At 41.0% G+C, this 19,872-nt stretch overlaps 4 protein-coding genes across 9 annotated transcripts; 1 reads left to right on the forward strand and 3 right to left on the reverse strand.

Moving 5' to 3' along the window:
* The first annotated feature begins 8 nt into the window (after positions 1-8).
* LOC147142552 (myoD family inhibitor domain-containing protein 2) lies at positions 9-4,034 on the forward strand. 5 transcript variants are annotated; one of them, XM_086039675.1, is made up of 5 exons: positions 9-24; positions 1,213-1,313; positions 2,399-2,561; positions 2,694-2,897; positions 2,983-4,034. In XM_086039675.1, the coding sequence occupies exons 3-5, from the start codon at positions 2,435-2,437 to the stop codon at positions 3,258-3,260; spliced, it is 609 nt and encodes a 202-aa protein (XP_085895801.1). In that variant the 5' UTR covers positions 9-24; positions 1,213-1,313; positions 2,399-2,434; the 3' UTR covers positions 3,261-4,034. The 5 variants fall into 5 exon arrangements, with proteins under 5 accessions (XP_085895801.1, XP_085895803.1, XP_085895802.1 ...); XM_086039677.1 differs by lacking the exon at positions 9-24 and having other exon boundaries at positions 1,148-1,313; positions 2,983-3,135; positions 3,207-4,034; XM_086039676.1 differs by lacking the exon at positions 9-24 and having other exon boundaries at positions 1,148-1,313; positions 2,382-2,561.
* On the reverse strand, positions 3,288-11,242 carry tfe3b (transcription factor binding to IGHM enhancer 3b). Of its 2 annotated transcripts, XM_086039671.1 has the most exons (10): positions 10,930-11,242; positions 9,236-9,461; positions 9,090-9,149; positions 8,925-9,014; positions 8,361-8,456; positions 7,516-7,627; positions 7,365-7,421; positions 7,181-7,256; positions 6,889-7,036; positions 3,288-5,895 (listed from the first exon to the last, which is right to left on the reverse strand). In XM_086039671.1, exons 2-10 carry the CDS (start codon positions 9,425-9,427, stop codon positions 5,428-5,430), a joined length of 1,299 nt encoding a protein of 432 aa, XP_085895797.1. In that variant the 5' UTR covers positions 9,428-9,461; positions 10,930-11,242; the 3' UTR covers positions 3,288-5,427. The 2 variants fall into 2 exon arrangements, with proteins under 2 accessions (XP_085895797.1, XP_085895796.1); XM_086039670.1 differs by having other exon boundaries at positions 8,925-9,149.
* Positions 11,243-11,391: 149 nt separating this feature from the next.
* gnl3l (G protein nucleolar 3 like) lies at positions 11,392-15,561 on the reverse strand. The gene is made up of 15 exons (XM_086039667.1): positions 15,480-15,561; positions 15,341-15,384; positions 14,947-15,054; positions 14,736-14,852; positions 14,538-14,621; positions 14,298-14,433; positions 14,090-14,193; positions 13,634-13,778; positions 13,411-13,498; positions 12,695-12,872; positions 12,433-12,575; positions 12,219-12,355; positions 11,845-12,011; positions 11,559-11,733; positions 11,392-11,481 (listed from the first exon to the last, which is right to left on the reverse strand). The coding sequence occupies exons 1-15, from the start codon at positions 15,538-15,540 to the stop codon at positions 11,414-11,416; spliced, it is 1,755 nt and encodes a 584-aa protein (XP_085895793.1). The 5' UTR covers positions 15,541-15,561; the 3' UTR covers positions 11,392-11,413.
* An 866-nt stretch (positions 15,562-16,427) lies between these two features.
* LOC147142555 (red-sensitive opsin) lies at positions 16,428-18,560 on the reverse strand. Its single transcript, XM_086039672.1, has 6 exons — positions 18,397-18,560; positions 17,536-17,832; positions 17,282-17,450; positions 17,043-17,208; positions 16,728-16,967; positions 16,428-16,654 (listed from the first exon to the last, which is right to left on the reverse strand). The coding sequence occupies exons 1-6, from the start codon at positions 18,494-18,496 to the stop codon at positions 16,556-16,558; spliced, it is 1,071 nt and encodes a 356-aa protein (XP_085895798.1). The 5' UTR covers positions 18,497-18,560; the 3' UTR covers positions 16,428-16,555.
* Between the last annotated feature and the right edge of the window lie 1,312 nt (positions 18,561-19,872).

Below are 19,872 nucleotides of genomic sequence, written 5' to 3' on the forward strand. Positions count from 1 at the left end.
CCTACGGGACTAAAGTGTGAATCAGTAGGTTAGATGGAACATTGGGAATACAGTTTAAAAGCACGTTTATTGTCTCTGTTAGAAAAAAAAATGGTGTAGTATCCCTACGACAAAATATATAGATAATGCCTCGTGATTTAAAATATTTCTAGACTCAAACGATATTGCTATTGGTTTTAAATTTTTACCTTTAATGTAATTTATATGCTGTTTCCATGTTAATTTATTATCTATCATAACTCCAAGGAATTGCGTTTCAAAAACGTGTTCAGTACTAACATAATTTTTTTTTCCCGTGACCATGGATTTGTGTTTTTGTGATATTAGGAGACAATTTATTTACATCGACAACTTAAGAATTTTTGTAACCTTTAAGGTACTTCATATTTCTAAATGTCTTTGAATACACTTTTAAAACAACACAAACACATTTAGACATATGAAAAACATATGAAAGAAAGAGAGAGCCAAATGTTAGATAAACCTCAAAGACCGCGAAAACTGAACCGCAATAGAATGGTAGTTTACTGTAGTCCAGTCTTTCTACAGCCAGCAGAGGGAGATTTTTAAATAAAAATGTACTCTGTTCTTATCCAATGGAGTGAGATACGCTACTTTTGGAAACCAAGAATATCACGTGATTTGCTCCAGAACTTGTTTATTGATGTAATCTAGCAGAAAACGTAAAAATCAAATCAGGTGTTGAGTCTAGAATGAGACCCATTTTACACAAATTGTGCAAGTCAATCTGGTAAAAAAAAAAAAAAAAAAAAAAACAAGGAACCTAGGAACCTTAAAATGTGAGTTTTTATGTGGCCAAATGGAGCCAAAATGGAGCCAAAAGGTACCATTTGATGTAAACAGTAAATTATTAATGTACTGTATTGAAAGAGCTGAATCTTGAGATTACTGATTCAGACAAATACCCATCATTGGAAAATTTTATTACACTTCCGTTAACACGGCTAAAATGGTAAAACTAACAAAAATAATAAAGTCATTAAAAAGAAAAAAAAAAAAAAAAGGAAGCGAGGTGGACACAAATGCAAAGTGTGCGCACACACACACACATACACACACCCACACCCACTCCCCCCCCCCCCCCCCCCCACACACACACAGACGCGCGTGCACTGTACATGGAGATCAGTGAGAGGAAGAAGTGGTTGTTTGTTGTTGCTCCATCTTTACTTTACTGCTGAATACTTTCAGGACGTTGTGATGGCTGTATCACGAGAGAAGAAAAGTGTTGAAGCTGTTTGTGCCTGTGCCCCTTAGATAATGACATATAAATGATGACGAATGACAATGAGGTAAGTACAATTTATTGTTTCTTTATGTTATGTTCTTTATGGAGGTAATGCGAATTTTAGAGCTAATTGTATATGAAGGCTAAAATAGAAGTGTATAGTGAAGCCTTCATTACAATTCAATGAATAATTCCGTTTAACTATGTTATGTTGAAAACAATATATTACGTTATTCAGAAAGTATCAATTTTATCCTTTCAGTACTTTAAACTGTTTCGTCAAACATTTCAGACTGCTGAAGTTAGTGCATAATCCTGTCTGAAAATTAAAATATCAACCTATATGAATCAAGGCACCTGAGAAAATGTATAATTAATGAATGGCAAAATGAAGTTCACTTACATTCTCATATAGCTGTCAGCACATTGAAGCGCAGCCTTCCATAAAAAATGTTTCCAAAACGGATTATTAATAATTGATTAACTTTGCTGCTTTTTTTCCCCATGGTCACTCAATAGTAACAATGATGAAGCCAATGCAGCGTACACAGGGGATAGACCTACTGTAAAGTATGTCTGTGTTGATTTTCAGTCAACCAGGTCATGATAATTCACAAAGGAAGCATAAATAACTGGAGACTCAACTCTTGAATTAAATGTAGTGCACTAAGTAGGCTAATAGTGAAAATGTTCCACACCAAGCTTATCCAACAGTGTCTCGGCCACAATTTTGAAGCAGAAAGCAGCCTTCCACAGACTGTTCTACAATGTTGGATGCATGGAATTGTTCAAAATGCATACAAAAAACACACACACACACACACCCCCCACACACACACACACACACACAGACTTGAACCCTCTATCCACATGTTTTCAAATGTTGAGAGTAAAAGTAAAACATCAGATAGATAAATACTCAAGAACGGACCTCTAAAATCAAAATATAATTAAGTATATTAACAAAGTATTTGTACTTCATTACAATTTGAAATTGGATTATCGTAATAGTAATGGTATGTACTTCTTAACACTTCTTTTCAAATAAGGAAATGAAATTGATGTACAGGTACATACAATACCTGCATGTGCTCTTAAATGCGTGTGTTACATGTTTTGTCCTATACTTCAGCTTTAGTCAATTTTCAGTTCACTCCTAGAAACTGAAGCGCCTTACTTTTGATCATGGATGCCAAACGCAGTCCTGCAGAAGGTCTTGAAACATTGGATAATGGCTGTAAAGACTCAAGTGGAGAAACAACTGACTTGGAGCGCCCCGATGTATTGAACAGCTGCATGGGTGACCAAACAGGTATTTTACAGCTTGCAGTTGATAAACAAAGCTCAACTTTTTTATGATAAAACATCCTGGGTCATATTTGTTTTGTTTTACAAAGGCTGTAGTTTGGACTAGCTACTAATTATCTTAACGTGTCCTATTCAGAGGCCCGAGAACAGAACGTGCAGATTTCAAACGGCAGAGCAGTCCAAGCAGGATCCGCGGGTGACTTGAGTTCTGTGGAGAAACAGCAACCGAAGCTACCGCCTGTGTTGCTGCTCTCCAGCACCGAAGAGTTACTCACATCAGCTGGGAAGAGTCAAGACCTGAAAACGGACACTTTCAACGTGATGCCACCAGATGACGATGGTAAGGCCAGCCTACTTTTGTAACACTTGAGGAGCTTTCCTTCAAATGATGTTTTCACCTCATTTTCCCCAATGGCCTTCCCGAGACCTGTGCGCTCCAATCCTGCTGGCCTGTCTGTTCTGCCATCCACTGGATTGTTTCCTGGCCACAGTCAGAGGGTGTAACCAGTGCCTGTGCTCTTCGCTGTTCTGCTGCGAGCCCGCTACTGTGCAGAGTTTCCTGAATATCACTCAACACTGTAATGTCTGCAGGTGTCAAGAACTGTGCTGCTGCCAGTGTGACTGCAGCATCTGTGATCTGTGTCTCCAGGCTACAGAGTGCCTGGATCTAGCGATGGAAATCTCTCAAATGCTCTACCACTAACCTCGGCGGCATGCAGATAATCACACGCACCTGAAAGAATAGTTTATTTGTTAAAATTTGCTGAAAGACACTCCACTGAGCATGACCAAAAAACATTAGACAAGAGACATGTTGTTCATACATTTTTGAAAGGTTGTGGATGTGCTTCAAGTTTTGGAAAGATGTTATGTAGGAGAAGAAGAAATATGTCCATTTGGTGCTTGATTTGTTTTTAAATGCACAATCAGGGGCATTAAATTAGCTAATTTGAGTAAAAAAAAAATTTAAAAAAATGTGACTTGGAGTGCTTGTAGATAGTAGAGGAGGACAACCAATCACATCAGATAATGTGTCTTCAAAACTAATTGGGCTGTTTCAGTTTATGTGTTATTGTCACACCAACAAAACTGCTAATCCAAGCACACTTTTAACATTATATTCTGAATAAAATTCTCAAATACAGTACATCAGTGTTAGAAAAAACATGCATAGGCAAGTACACATTCATTAATTAAAGTTGCATGATGCATCTGATTAAATGCCTTTTTGAAGTTTATCGGTACTTCATAGTATATCTGCAAAATAGTGGTTGGTTAAAAAACAAACCAAAAAAAAAAAACATTGTCCTTGGAACACAATTCATTTATAGATTATTTGACACCCCCACCTCCAGAAGGAAAAAACTTGGGGGGGAAAGTGAAATTATCTGGTAAAAATCAGCCAGTGATCACCAAAGTTAATGGAGATGAACAATCACAAACACAAATATTAATCACAAGAAACAAACTGCACTTCAATTATTTAGGTATCAAAAATATGAACTACAGGCCTACTGTAAAATAATCAAAACTGATCTGTATGTTTTACTGTGAAGCTGAATATATTGAAAAATAGAACAGTGACTTTTATTTTGCACTGCAGCTACACTTTAAGAAGTTCTGCTTTGGCTAACTAGCAGCAGCAGCAGCAGCTCTTAAGCGCTCATGAAAATACATGCACCCACCGTGTGTCGTAGTAGTAGTAAAACAGATCTCAGAAAATGCATAGAATGCGATAACATAAGGTGCAATAAATTGCTGGAAAATAAAATATTCTTATATACACCATAAGGGAAAAAAAGTATTTCACAATGTGCCAATTCACTTTAAGCATATCCCTTTTGAACCGCCTCAAGACATCCCAACAAGGACAAGTGTGCAAACCCTGATTCCTGTCCAGAAAAGAATAAAACCTCTCTCGCATCTATTTGCTTTTGCCAATACTGTCACATTAAGAAGGCCAGGAAAAAATCTTCCCCACCTATGACCACATAACAAATTCAAGCAAACATTTATATTACTCTCAAATCTTAAAAAATATGTAAGAATATTCATTTATGTGTAAGCATCTCTAGTGTACAATAGTTTGTTTTAATCCTATTCCACTTACACACACACCCAGACATAATCACTCAGCTTCAGATAGGATCAATAACATTTATGTATACCAGGACAAGGAGGACTAGGGGACTGGTTAGCAGAGCTGGGCATTTTACTACAAATGGATCGTCCGTTATTCGTCATCCGTCAGCAGCGTGTGTGCTCTTCCGTCATCTGCCTTTTTTTGGGGGGGGGGGGGGGGGAGAGAGAGAGAAATACTAACAACTATAGGCCGGTCCACCTCTAATTTTAAACGGGCGTCCATCTGCGATTCCGACTAAATGTTCACCTCCACGATATTTGAATCGAAACAAAAGACTCACCACATTACCGCCACATGGAAGCCTCAGCCAGGGCCGGACTAAATACGTCTACTTTTAGGACCCTGAAGCTGCAAGCCTCGGCCGCGGCCAACAGCCTCGCTGCGAAAAATAGACTAATGACGGACTACAGACGAATGGCGGACTAAATAAAGGGGCTTTCGACTATGCTTAGTCCGCCTATTTTAAAATTGTTCCTGTCATTCGTCAGCAAGACGGGCGGCCGTCGGTGACGGATGGACGGACCGGTCCGTCACAGAGGCGGGACGCCCAGCTCTGCCGGTTAGTCTCACTAACATTTACTGTAGGTTAGTTTCAAATCTGAATATTTACCGGTACTTTAAAAACATTTCTGGTCAACGGTCCTACTGACAAACTCACCTAACGTAAGAGACGGACTGCATGCTGACATTCAGTCTCTGCGGGCGCATTCACATCTCTCAGGGAGCATCACAAGTCCTCATCCATCTCAAGGCTGCTCCTGCGGCTGCTGCTTGAGGCACCCGGTGACAAAGGAGAGAAGAGGGGCTCAGCCACCGCCTCTGGAGACAGGGTGCACCCATCGTCCATGAGAATGTCCCCCAAGCCCACATCAGGGTAAAGCGCCGAGGCCGAGGTGTCTTCCAGCTCCGCAAAGCTTAAACTGCCCAAGTCCAAAGGGCTGCTGATGGTGACTCCGGTGGGAGTGTCTGACGAAGGCGGGGAGAGGAAGGCGGTGGGCAGAGGCTGTCCCATAGCTGCCGCCCCCAGACTGAGGAGGTTATGCCCGGACGTGGCGTCTGCGCCGGGGTGTAGGGACTGGCCGTTCGGAAGGGTTTGCTGGTGCTGCTGTAGCAGGGCAGGACTGGAGCTCAGGCCGGAGGTGATGCTGGCGGCGTTGGAAGAGAGACCGTGGACACGTGCCTGTATTTCCAGCTCCTGAAAGATCACCAAAGTACAGTATATGAATTGAACCGTCTATGCCTCGACTCTATGTTGAAATAATGACATAACATACTATAAATAGTTGCAAAAAAATTTCTACGATGAAAGAAAAGAAATAACCCTAAAAGGGCCTGAAAATTCAACTTGCATGACAGTGGCTACGTTGACATGGACACATTTATTCGGATTAAAAGCCTGATCGGAAGAAAAACACTTCATGTACACACCATTCGGAATATTCTGATCCGATCAAGCTCATTCCGATCAAGATTTTATCCCAAACGAGAGGGGTGGTTTATGTCGATTGACAATCCGATCGGCGTGCTTGAAAACACTTATTCCGAAATTTCGGAACAAACCGTCTTTACCACGCATGTCTCTGACATTTCTGTTATTCCCGGAAGATAGATAACGCAGAGCGAGCAAAAGACATGGCGGGCGCAAGACTGTGGCGTTACCTCGACCTAAAAGCACAAACGGCAAAAATACGCTATCGTTTAAAGTAGAAATGGACGGTGCGATGTTTTGTTGACACGGAAGTCGTTACAGCTTCTTCGTCTACTACTATTTCCGTTTCCATTATTTGGTCAATCTGCGCATGTCAAAATGATGTCTTCCGATCAAAAGTGTGACGCATGAACACACAAGTCCTAATCGGATCAATATTAGTGTCCCTGAAAACAGTGCATCCAATCATAATTTTTATCCATAACTGATCATATTAAAAGAAATGTTGTCCATCGAAACATGGTCACTGACTAAAGATTCAACCGACTGTTCTTAAGCGCCAGAAAACACGAAGCCATATTAGAGCGGCTTGCACCACTCGTCACCAGCGGGTGAAAGCTTTCAAACTCTTCGGTACCCACATCAGCAATGTCCTCACATTGACCCACAACATACAGCACGTCATCAGAAAGCCCAAGAGAAAACTGCACTTCTTGAGGAAGCTGAGAACATTTTGGAAGACGGACAACAATTACCCACCTGGATGCGCAACATTAAACTGTGGTTGGCTTGCTCCAATTTTTTCTGGCGCAGTTCAACATCCTTGGCTCGCTGCTGCTCCCTCTGTAACTTGCGGATGTAATCCACAGACGCCTTCAGAATGGTGCCTTTATTCCAGCGCATCTCACTGGGATCAGCGCAGCAATGAGCATGTTTGGCAGCGGCAGAACGAGAAAATGAGATTGTTTTACGACATGGATGTTGCTCACAAACGCTACAAGTTAGTCTCCCCCACTCGGTGGTTTACGGCAAAAAACAAGCTAGCACTCACGGGTCACTTGACTTGGGTATGAGCGTGCCGAGCTCCTTTATACGATCGTTTATATTGAATCGCCGCCTCCTCTCAACTGTTAAGAAGCACAAATAGTCAAAGAAATAATCGTTAGTATAGTTATGTGTCAGGCAACCATCGAAAATGATTTTCCAAAGTGATCAGACAGTAAATCTCAACATACTCAAGTTGTGGTTGTCTTTCTTTTGCCTCTCCTTCATAAAAGCTTTGGTATCAGCATCTGAAAGACAAAAAGTGGTTTTCATGAATTTACTCCTATTCAACTGTTTAAGTTCGGCTACACATACGAGTACATTGCGCTGATTGTACCATACCAGTAATCTCCCTTTTTATATTTGGAAGATCAGCAGGACAGGAGTTGCTGACAGTAAGAGTGGGTGCTGCCATTCCGGGGCTGTGATACACATCCAGCAGATTTCCTGGGAGCTAAATAAAACAAACGTATTATACAGTAGCTGTAACATATGCTGACTGCCGAAGCCAAGTTATATGTGAGGAATATGTGAAAAGCACAACTTCCCCATTCTTGCTGAAACTCTTAAAGCAACCACCTCCCTGGTCCCCCGATTCAATCTGGTGTGTCATCAAGCGAAATACGAATGATCAATAGATGTTTCGCCTAACATCATTGAAGCACGCGATAAGGTGCCATGCATACGCCTCATCTTACATTTGCTGTATGTAAAAACAATACGACACGGTTCCATTTCAAAGACTACAAACTGGTTTTACCTCGCTGTGCTTCTTTTTTCTTTCTTCCAACATCACCATAATCCTCATTTTCTGTTAAGTGGCAAAGGTTCGGCAATTCCCTTGTGCCCGTAAACCTGGCAGCTTTGCAATGCACGCTTTAACGAGCACTAAACACGTCGTCTGACTTCTTGCTGCGTATCCTTACTAGTAACCACGCCCAGGGAGCACGTTTGTGACAAATGGTAAGTAAGTGCCAAGTGCACATATTCACTCCAACAGCTATTCCTGCTTCAGAATTCCAGCACAGATAAAAGATGCTCCATTCAGGGGAAAACAAAACATGTATACTTTACTTACAAAGATGCTGTTTTTCTAATATCCTGTCATTTCTGAGTGAAAATCAAGAGTGGAAACATTTGAAGGGCAAAAGTAAATTTGGTAAAGGAAGCAGATTTTTTTCTCTTACCGTACTTGGCAACTGAAGGCCTGAGTCAATCAACGTAATAATGTCGTCATTAAAACTGGATTCCAGGCTAATTATGTCGTCGATAACATCTTCGATCTACAAACGGCAGATGACAGGGAACAACGTGGCACAATCTCAGTAAAGCTTACCAGTGTAAAGTCATGTACAATCAATGCTTCTTATATATTATAAGGACTATATGCAAAGCACCGCGCAGTAAAAACAATCCCGCAAGCTGTAAAGCAGCTTCATGTCAGGGACGTGTAAGTAGAGAAGTGGCATGGCTAATCTGCAGGTGCAGTATTTAACATCATATTGTGACACCAGGCAAACAAGTATATGATGACAAAAGGCATGCAACATTAAAGTGGGACCTGGGGCCACATCACTGCAGAACAAACAGAAAGTAATTAAGTGCAAAGTGAGCTGAATGCTCGGCTTCAAAACGTGTCCAAAAACACACTGGAAGTTAACAGAGACACAACCATTGGCAAGAATGTGTCATCTGCTGCGTCAGCAAACCGCTGTTCTAAAAAGAGGAGAAAAAAAAGGAATCGGGCATACTTCCTCCTTGTTGGAACTGATGTTAAGTAGGGCCATCGGGCTGTTAGGGGCGCTGCTGGCAGTGTGGCCAACCTCAGGGGCGGAGCTGCACTGTGGCACAGGCGATACACCGAGCGTCTGAGTAATGGCATTGTTACTCAGAGTGGTGGAGAGGTACTGCTTCACCTGTTGCCTCTGCGCCTGCTGGATGTGATACTTGGTGGGGTTCTCTAGGTGGGTCTGCACCTGCGTCATACAGGCAGGTTCAGAGTTGATCGTTTGGGCAAGCCACGTGAGCTGAGGCAGCCGGGCAACGCAAAGGACATGCTTACCTTCAGCACCTCAACGGGCACCTGTGCTGGAGGCGGGCGGGCAGCGTTTGGAGGCAGTGAAACGGAGATGGCAGGAGTGGAGTCAGTGGGCCGGAGCTGAGAGGCGGAGGCCTGTCGCTGGGCCTCTCGTCTCTCCTGCTCCTGAGCTTGCTCGCGCATCAGCTGCTGCCGCATCAACACACGCGACGACATGGCTGAGGACAACGATCGAGATCTAAGGATGAAGCTGGAAACAGAACAAAAAGGGCCTTTTAGAAGAGTAGGACAAGGATGACAATATTTTTACGAGGATAACGCTTGGTTACGTCAGCAGATTAAAAAAAAAAACAAGAGACGAACGTTAACGAGTAAGATAATATGACTACGAGGATACTGGTGAATCCTGTGTGCGGCGGCTTGTGCTGTAAGAAGTGACTACAACAATGTCAGGAGGAAAGCCTACTGGAATATTTGCACTTCATTTGCAGTTAATCAACAGCACTTTAAAAAGTGGCAGGGGTGTGCTGACTCCCATTTAATTAGAATTTACAAAGCCACATCGCAGTTTATAAAAGGGTGCAACCATACATAACCAACTTGTGCAATCATATTATCTTAGGTAGTTGTTTTACTTCCCCAGTCTAAAAGATTTCAGATTTTCTTTCAATTGAATTGCACAGGTTTTGTTGTCTGTGCATAAAATCAATGTGTAGCACAATCCTCTAGACTTTACTTAGTGCTTCATCAAACACATTCGGATAACAGAGACGATTGATCACATCAGGTAAGGAAAAAGGGGGAGGGGTGTTATGACAACAGAGGCCTCAATGGGCACATGATTGAAAGGGGCCCCAGAAAATCTATCTTGAAATTGCTGTATTCGTGACAAGGGGACTAAACAAAGTGGGATTTTTTTTTAACCTGGCAGCACCCCTGCACCAGTGTAACTCTTCCATGCAATAGTTCTTAGCCGTTCTCATCTGAATTTGGGGAACCTCTCGATGACTTGAGAGAAACAGCCTGTATCAAATCATTTAAAAAAAGCGTTTCTTCACTTTTAATACTGGTCAAATAAATATTTATCGAAATGTTTGTGCTGGTGTGTGTCAGACTGGTTCTACTGCTGCAATTGGATTGTAAAGTAGAAGCCTACTGAAAATGACTGGCCTCTACTGTGCTCCATATAACCAACTGAATTATAAATTGCACGTAAAGACGTTGAGAATGCATATTACTAGGCATTACTATTTATTTTCTTTAAATGTCCCAATTTAAGTAAACTGACGCAACTACATGGCACACGCGTGAAACAGCCCTCGCATATTCTGTGAACACTTTGGTCACTGAAAACCTATTGTAATGTAATGTTGTGTATAAAATGTAATTCGCTTGGTCACAAATTAGGAGCGCTGGTTTGACAGCGAAGTGTCGGCGGCCCTAATTACAACTACAATCATAAAAGGAGCAGATCGTACACAAGGATAAAATAGCTAACAATTGTTTTGTTTGTGTTTATCAACCAGCTGCCGATCAAGGAATTCACGTTTAAATTCGGAGCTTTGGTTATTTTGCAGTATTACAAAACAAGCCGTTTTGTTTTTTTTCCGGGGGTGAGGAGAGTTGTTGCTTAGCTAAGCCAACTAGCCATGATTGTAGAAGGAGCTAACGTTACCGGGTTAACGCGTTCAAGGTAGAAATGTAACTTTAAAACATACTGTAAGCACAAATGTGTTCGATGAGATCTCAGCCATGAATCCAGGAAGTCCTCAGCTTGCTTTTTCTGCCCATTTTGTGTCGTTGACTCAGTAGCAGCTGCCGCTAGCCATGGCCGCCGCGACCAGCGTACTCGCGTTGTTTACCTCGAGCCGACGTGCTGAGGTCATCCTCCGATTTACCCGGAACTTGTTGACTATGGGGAAGTGATTACGTTATTTACTCAAATCGGGCGTCTAACTAATTTGGGGTTGGTCCTATGGTATACATTTTATCTAGAAACATTAAGTTGACACACTGCTTTGGTGCCCAGGTCTTGAGTTTGACAAATGTGTACTAAATCAAATGATCTATCCATAAATGCATCCAACGCATTTAAAGTAAATGTCAAAGTCCACACCAAAACGTACAAAACAATTGCTGTATTTTTTGAAAGAATCAAAACGTCAAAGCATTGACCAACAGTCTTTGGTATTCTTTTTTTAATCAGCTGTCACAAAACGAGAAATCCATTGCAGATGTCAAGGTGTCTGATAATTTGGTAGCAAGCTTGTCTGTAAAAGAAAAAGAAAACAGATCAAGTTAGACGTTCAGGTAATAACAATATGATTATTGAAGTGAATACACAAACCTGCTCTCTTTTGTTGCTTCTTCCGCTTCTTGCCAGCAGCCATAAGTGCCTGGCCTTGTTGTAAAGGATCTACATTCACAATATCCTTCAAATCTGGGGCTTTGGATGCACGATCAGTTTCAGGCAAGACGCTCTTAAACTTCTGAGATTTTATCTCTACAGTCATTGGTCCGAACTATTAAGATAGATAAAATAACCTTTATTTGCAAAGGTTTCCACATTCCACACACATCTAATTTGACAAGTCTGTAATAATTGCCACTACAAAAATCACACTTCTTCACACCTCTGGATCTTGATCATCCTCCATTGATTCATTGTCATTCTTAAATTCTGGCTCCTGTTCGAACTCTCCTTCCATTTCTTGGTAAGAGGGACCTTGAGCCTGGTTGACATTTGTCATTCCCATGGTTTCGATGCAGAATCCCATTTGAATATCAGAACAAGATGAATCTGAAACATGACATATCACACATTAAAATCGGACTTGCACTACTGCATCTTTTCAGTCCATTCATTAACAAACCAAACAACATTTGTGAACGTGCCACTGCTAATTTAATAAGCAAGTACAGTATGCACATTATTCTTAGTCTAACAATTTGCCTAAATTACCAGGGTAAATTGTACAGCAGGATTAGGGTGAAAAGAGCATATTACCTGCAAGAACCTCCCGATTTCCTTTTTCAAGTTCATCCCAGTCAAAAGCTTTACCCATCTCTGTCACAATTTCTGCACTGACGTGCATAGGAAGTGTGTGTGTCTCAGGGGGGTGAGTGAAATAGCTGATCCGTCCCCTAAAGAACACTTGAATTAACAACTATTGTGTAGCTCAACATTTCTGAGGCCTCTAAAAATCAAACATTTGACCCACCCTGTCCAATCCATTAATACGCTTTTGGCTGCTTTGTCGGTGTCAGGCAGCCCGCCTTTTCTTAGTTTCCCTTGACGCCGCGCAAGCAACGCCAAGAACTCCAGAGCTGTGTGAAAGTCAGGTACTCCGTAGTGCTGGAGGATCTGCACGTCCATGAAAATGTACGTAAGGACTGTGTCACGGCTTAAAAGGTGTACAAACGTTTCAACTTAATACTAACGTTTTCGTCGGTGTGCAAAGGGTAGGAAAGCAAACGACATACTTGTGCCTTGTTGCAACGTCGGAGGATGGCTTCAACAGGAGGAACTGGATCAACCAACTGTTCAATTTTCACACAATTCCGGAGAATCATTGCAGCATCACTTGTAGACGTTGCCATGACGATGCCAGGACAATCAAGCAGCTTTATGTGTTTGTCCAAGTGCACTTCTTGAAGACACCTAAATATGAAGGAAAGTCATCATTAAAAAACATACATTGAGAATAGGATATGAAAATTTTGCAACAAATACTTCCAAAACGTTAGCACGATTACGACAGCGACACATATCACTTTAACAAATGTAAGGTAACCTTATTGTATTGATGTATCGCTGTCTTGGAATGAACATTTTCAACCAGCAACAAGAGTTAGTGTGTCCACTTTTGGTGAAATAAATACAATAGACTTGCTACTGAGGCAGATAACAGGCTAACTAGCATGGCTAATGACAGCTCATTTTCGCTCTGACGTTACTCGACAAAAGTTGAGAAGAGCAGAGAAGAAGCTAGAGCTGGAGTTCACTTTACAAGCCAAAAGTTTGAATAAACGTTCTCATGCTATTAATGACAAGGTCTGTCCAAACCCTAGACAGCTACTTTCAATCTTGACCAAACATCTATGTAATAATAAAAAACTGAATTCCTAAGAAAACAAAATCAAGTTAGAATTTATAGTAAAGGCCAAATATATCAAACATCCTTTACTGAGTATCTCACTTTGTGACACCAGGAGTTGCTCCAACACTACATGCTCTTGCACGTTTTAAACTGTTGATCAAACTGCTCTTCCCCACATTTGGAAAACCTGTAAAACAGAAGCCAAGAAATAAGGGGGAAAAATAATCAACAAGAGCTGCCCTGATTTTAGAAATGTTAACAATGTTTTTTTTTTTTTTTTTTTTTTTTGCAGGCAGGTGTCATGGTGTCATGTCATGCTTACCTACAACGCCGACAGTGATGGCCGTCTTGATGTCGAGGTTGCGGCAGTAGTTACCGAGAAGCTTCATCAAGCAATCGGCACCGATACAAGCACTGCTGCTGAGGAGCTCTGTGGTGGCTTGAGTCACTGATACATTACTGCGTTTCTGTCAATGACCAGAGGCAAAACTTGTGTCATTCTACAGCGTAATACTCACAAAAAGGAATATGCACAGTGGCAGGAAAAAGTATGTGACCTTTTCGGAATTTCATGGTTTTCTGAATGAATTTCATCAAATGTGATCAGATCTTCAGCTAAGTAAAAGTATAGACAGATGTGTGTCTAATAATAACAACAAGGCATTTCATTGATCTTTCATGTCTTTATAGAGAACAATATATACATTATTTTGGCTGACCGTGTATACATTGAACACAAACACTGAAAATAAAACTTGGAGAAATGTGTGAGAGGTACCAGGTTTTTGGACTGCTGTTGAGTAGATGCCTTGAAAGCCACTGTTGGAAACTCATTCCGCAGATATTTAATCCACTTCTCCACAATTTCTTTTGACACTAAATCTAGAATTGGAATAAAACGTCAGACAAATCCAAGCAGTTCTTTCCCCAAGCGTTTTAAATATAATTTAGAAGTAAATTTCCAAAAAGTGTTGAGTTAGGCCTACCAATTTTATTTAGAACCAGTACAATCTTTTTGTTTGTTCCACTCTGAATGACTGCCTGCTCAACTTGAGGGCATCTGCACCCCAGTGGGTCACGTGCGTCCAAAACTTCTAAGATCACATCTGCAGCCTCCACTACCTTCAAGACAGGCAAGCAATTTAAACATTATAGTATTACCAGAGCTCAGCATTCGGCTTCACATCTGTGTACGTAGCAAAATAGAACAGAAGATGAAAACTGACCTTTTTAAATTCTCTGTAATATGCTTTTCTTGAATTCTCATTTTCAAAGTGCACATGCTTTTCCAAACTCTGCATCTCTGTTTCCTGTGAACACACAAAGAGGGAAATATCAATGACAACAGTTATAATATTTGCGGTGCTCACCAGCAATGCCAAATTGTGGTCTGTGTCCCCAAAACGGCACAACACTGTACTTACCCTCTGCTCAAACTCTCTCTGCCTCTGTAGGATATCATTTTGAAAGCTTTGCAAATTCCTCCTCTTCATCAGCTGTTGTTCTCTGGAGATCTTCTGCTTTTCTTGGAGTTCTTGAAGCTTAGTAAATTAAATAAAGGAAAGGTGTAACAGTTTTCTGCATCTATCAAGGAATCACTTTAGCCTCATATCTGAGTGAAGGAGAACGATTTACCCTTTGCTTTCTAATTTCTTCCGGCTTTCTGTCCTTGCCATGTTTCACAGATGACTGCTCCTTAGAGCTTGTGGACCCTGAAGCATCAGTATTTTTCCCATCTTTATTCTGTGTTCAGGGAACATAAAATGTGGTTAGATTTTTTTCCGACTCCGTGGCGTCGTTACTTACGCAGCATATGAAAATCTACATACATTCTGTATAAATGTTGTTTTTAACAGTTGTGTGTTCGCGAGTCGGACAACATAACATTTGACCAAAAAGAATGGCGGTGCATAATAAAATACACCAACATCTAATCAATCTTCGACTTTGTTTTGGACCGAGCGAGTACGAAGCGTAAACACAAAGAGTTAACTGTGAAAGGGACCGTAAATAATAAGAAAACACGTACCTTACGTTTCCCCAAAAAACAAAGGCGTTTAGCTCGTTTTTGCTCTGTAAAATACAAATGATATATGTATAACCATATGCACTTGAAAGAGTTTAGGGTTGATTTCAGAAATATAAGTCCAGACCAAACTGCTACGCACTTGATTTAGACATAGCTCCAGCCACACCGAGTTCACGTGTGTGTGTCGAAGATGTGGGCATGCGCAATAATGCGTGCGTAACTTCCGGAATTTCAAAATAAAATAGTTTTGGAATTACAAATTAAAACAATATTCTTTACTGTACCCACAAGTACCCTTGGTTCAATATTCTGTTCTGTACCCTAAATTTAGGGCATACCTTGATTTGGAAGATATAATAACATATACAGAGCGGCTAAACTTTAGAAATTCACTTCCAGAGCTTTTTTATTTTCAAAATTCTGTAGGAACATCACAGCGAAGAGTTTTAGCCAGAGTTTATTCAACTATAATTTAGTTTATGTCAAAAGATAAATAATTACGTGTTATTTTAGTTCCTATTTTTTTGTTGTTGTTTTGAATGAAAAGAACATTTTGTTTTTGAAGTTTTATCACATGTGGCCTTCCTGACCTCAATAAATGGATCTTTGAAAAATTAATTGTGAACTTTTAAGATTTTTATTTGAGTACCTCTGCAACAGAACACGTCTTTTACGGTTTGGAAGGCGTTAGACAACGAATAAAAAATGAGAAAAAATCCTAAAGTATCTGAAGAGTATATTCACTTAGTCTATTTCTAGTCTACGACTGCTTGAATGCGTATATGTTGATCTCTTGTTTTATTTTCATTCTCATGTTTTCAGTCTACAATAAAACTAAAGCAATTTGCCTCATATCTTTGGTTGGGAGTGTATACTTTTTTGCTGGACTCAGTTGTGGTGTCGTAAATATACACTTTGCCGGATAGGTTTTGTAAACACAAAGCACAATAACAACCAGCTGGTAAAACATTGTTGTTGTGTTTACTCAACCCGTACATTTTAAAAATGATTTATTAGTCTCATCAAGCGCTATTGTAAATGGCATAAATATCAACACTTTATGATTGAAGAAAGAAAACAGATTGAATTGCATTTTTTTGTTTTATTTCTCCTTTGCCAGAAAGCTATATGTACTAGACAAACATTCATAAAAATAAACAATAAATATTAGTGTACAAAGTATCATGGTTCCCAAATCTTCAGTAGCTAAGCACTTTAAGCTGGAGCCACAGAGGAGACTTCTGTCTTTGACGTGGATACTTCCGAGCCATCATCTACTTGTTTGCCAAAGAGCTGCATGATGCATGTGCGGAACTGGTGAAAGAGAACGAAAACGCATTTAGCAAATAAAGTATTGATTCTGAATACAGAACCGGTTGACCATTACCTGTCGATTCATGAAAACATAGATGATTGGGTTGTAGATCGTTGCGCTCTTGGCAAAGTATGCAGGCATTGCTGCAGCGAGAGGATGAAAAGCATATCCAGGATTTGCCGCGGCAAAGCAGGCAAAAAAGGTATACGGTCCCCAGCAGAAAATATATGCCACGATCATGACGACAACCATCCTGGATACTTCTCTCTCTGCTTTCTGAGTGGACTCGGATTCCTTCTGCTGCAAGGCAACCTGCGACAAACAAGTGTATGACTCAGGCTGGGAAATAGGACGTACAGCATTACGCAGTTGATTTCACAAACTTACAGTTCGGATAGCCCACCACACTGCAAAGTAGCACAGTACAATGATAGCCAGTGGGATGAAGCAACAAGTAATCATAAGAACAATCATATAGGACTGAACACCAGGGTCTTCACTTCCGCTGAATACATCAGGTCCGCAGGATGTCTTTAACCCGTGAGGCCAGTACCTGATAACACACAATTATTGGTTTCTGTGTCCACTGACAAAACAATGGCAGGACAGTGACGCGAATATTATACCTGCTCCATCCAAAGATCGGGGGAGCGCACCATACGGCTGACCATATCCAGGAGAACACAATTCCGCCTGTAGCCCACTTGGCATCAAATTTAATGTTTCCAAATGGTTTGCATACAACTATCCATCTCTCCCAGGAGATGATAGTCAGGGACCAGAGAGCTGTGATACCTGCAGAAGAAGCACTATTCCCAATCAAGCCAAATAGAACAAGGAGTTTTACTTCTACTTCTAAATTCCTTTGGAGGGCACTCACCACAAACTGAGACAGTGTAGCCCTCAAATATGCACATTGGGTGCCCTAGAATAAAATAACCAAAAAACTGGTTACAAACACTGATGGTGCTGGCAAAAACCGTTTCTCCCAGATCTGCTATAGCCAGATTGACCAGAATCCAGTTGAGAGGGTGACGGAGTTTCTTGAATTTTGCTGTTGCCACCAAGACGAGACCGTTGGTGAATACTGATGCAATAACCACAAAAAACATCCATGTGGTTGCAACATTGTAAACCCATCGAGGAGCAATGTGGTAATTCGGACCTTCAAAAGGACCTGAGGAATAAAAAAATTAAGAAAGAAAGAATGGTAATTTCGTACATTTGTATAATACATTTGTTTATCAAAACAGGTTTCTAAGTGGTCATCGATGGTGCTACGCTGGGGCTAGGAGGGGTTATAGCCCTGTCAGAAATCTGTGTAGCCCATTTAAGCCCTTCCCTCTTTTGATTTGATATTCTAAAATATATTGCTAAATTATTTTTTCAGCCTCCTTTTGTATCGGCCAAGCCCCCCCTTTAGCCTCTGGGAAAAAAAAAATCCCGGAGCTGTCCCTTAAGTGGCTATTTGGTTTGGGACATTATGAACGGTATGTCTTATCTGTGATCCGAAAGCAAATATGTCTAGGTAAAAATATCTGTTACATTTTGAATTCCTTACCTCCATACGCATTCAACTCAATATAGGTCATTGAAACAAAAAATCTCAAATGTAATCACTCAAAGAGTCTCCAAAACATTGCAGTCTCCTCTCTGCCGTCTCCATTTTTCATATTCCACAAAAAAAAAAAAACAATGGCGTGCAGAATTAATGAGAACTAATACAAATGTAATACTGTACCTCTGGTATTATTGCTGTTTGTATAAGAAAATGCTGATTCCCTTGTAGTCTCGTGGTATCGCCTGGCAGCAAAGGACGGTTTATCCCAGGCCCCTGCCATTATGACTGGACAAGGAGCTCCTGCGCAATTGCCCTCTCTCACCACTTGCACTTGTCTTTTATACTTTTGCTTTAGAGAACTCTGATAGGATTAAGTCGAAATCAAATTATAGTCCTTTGGTGGTGCTTTGCAGCAATCCACAAGCCAATGAGCTGCAACTGTAATTAAAACCACCAGTAATTGGGTTAAGACACCAAATGCCTTAATAACCTTGTTGGAAAGCAGATTTCCGTCCACTGACTGAAGATGCGGATTAATTATTGAGCTCAGTACGTATAAAACAAATTTGGGGTGGCAGTAGCACATCCGTATGGATTTGGGTTTTGGAACAAAAACAAATTGAAACTAGACATATACTGAGAGCTACTGCACTAGCCAGCGTCGTGATTACTATTTAGGTGTCCTGAAGCAGACGTCACAATCACTATCGCAATAATAAAATGAATAATTTTAAAATCATAGACACACGCACAAAAGCCACTTTGACACTTTTTTAAAAAATTACAGATAAAACCGTAAACAAGGCAGTGTGTGGATATTACGGTAAATAACGAGACGAGCAGACGAAGGTGAGTCAAGTCACTTTACTCTCCACTCAGAAACTGACTGTTGACATAGCAAGAAACAAGCTAGCTCCCTTCAACCCTCTGACGTCTATCATCCCTTTCAACCAAGAAATGACATAATCCCACCCCTCCCTTCAAGGTACAGGTACCGTCTATCCCTTGTGGGTCACCACAGGCGTGACGATATGTGCATATTAACGATTCTTTCTTTTTTAAATACAAACTGGTGTATTTACCTCATCAACATACATCCATCCATCCATCCATTCTCTACACCGCTTATCCTCACAAGGGTCGCGGGGAGTGCTGGGGCCTATCCCGGCTGTCTTCGGGCAGTAGGCGGGGGACACCCCGAATTGGTTGCCAGCCAATCGCAGGGCACACAGAGACAAACAAACATCCGCACTCACAATCACCAATCACACCTAGGGGCAATTTAGAGTGTTCAATTAACCTACCATGCAGGCTTTTGGAATGTGGGAGGAAACCGGAGTACCCGGACAAAAACCCCCGCAGGCACGGGAAGAACATGTAAAGTCCACACAGGGAGGCCGGAGCCGGGATCGAACCCACGACCTCTGAACTGTGAGGCGGACGTGCTAACCAGTCGACCATTGTACCACCCCCTCATCAGCATGTCAGTACAAATTCACTGACATTACAATACTTGCACTAGTTTGGACATTGAGGTGGCAAGTGGGATACAATATATTTATACTATTATACTGTTTTATTACTGCCAACAGGTAACACCTTACATCTATGTCTACCTTTGTTCTCTTTCTATCTATCTGCCAGTTTTTTTTCTTC

Source organism: Filicampus tigris, chromosome 9, assembly GCF_054856515.1.
Source record: "Filicampus tigris isolate MCC_2025a chromosome 9, RoL_Ftig_1.0, whole genome shotgun sequence".
Classification (NCBI taxonomy): Eukaryota; Metazoa; Chordata; class Actinopteri; order Syngnathiformes; family Syngnathidae; genus Filicampus; species Filicampus tigris.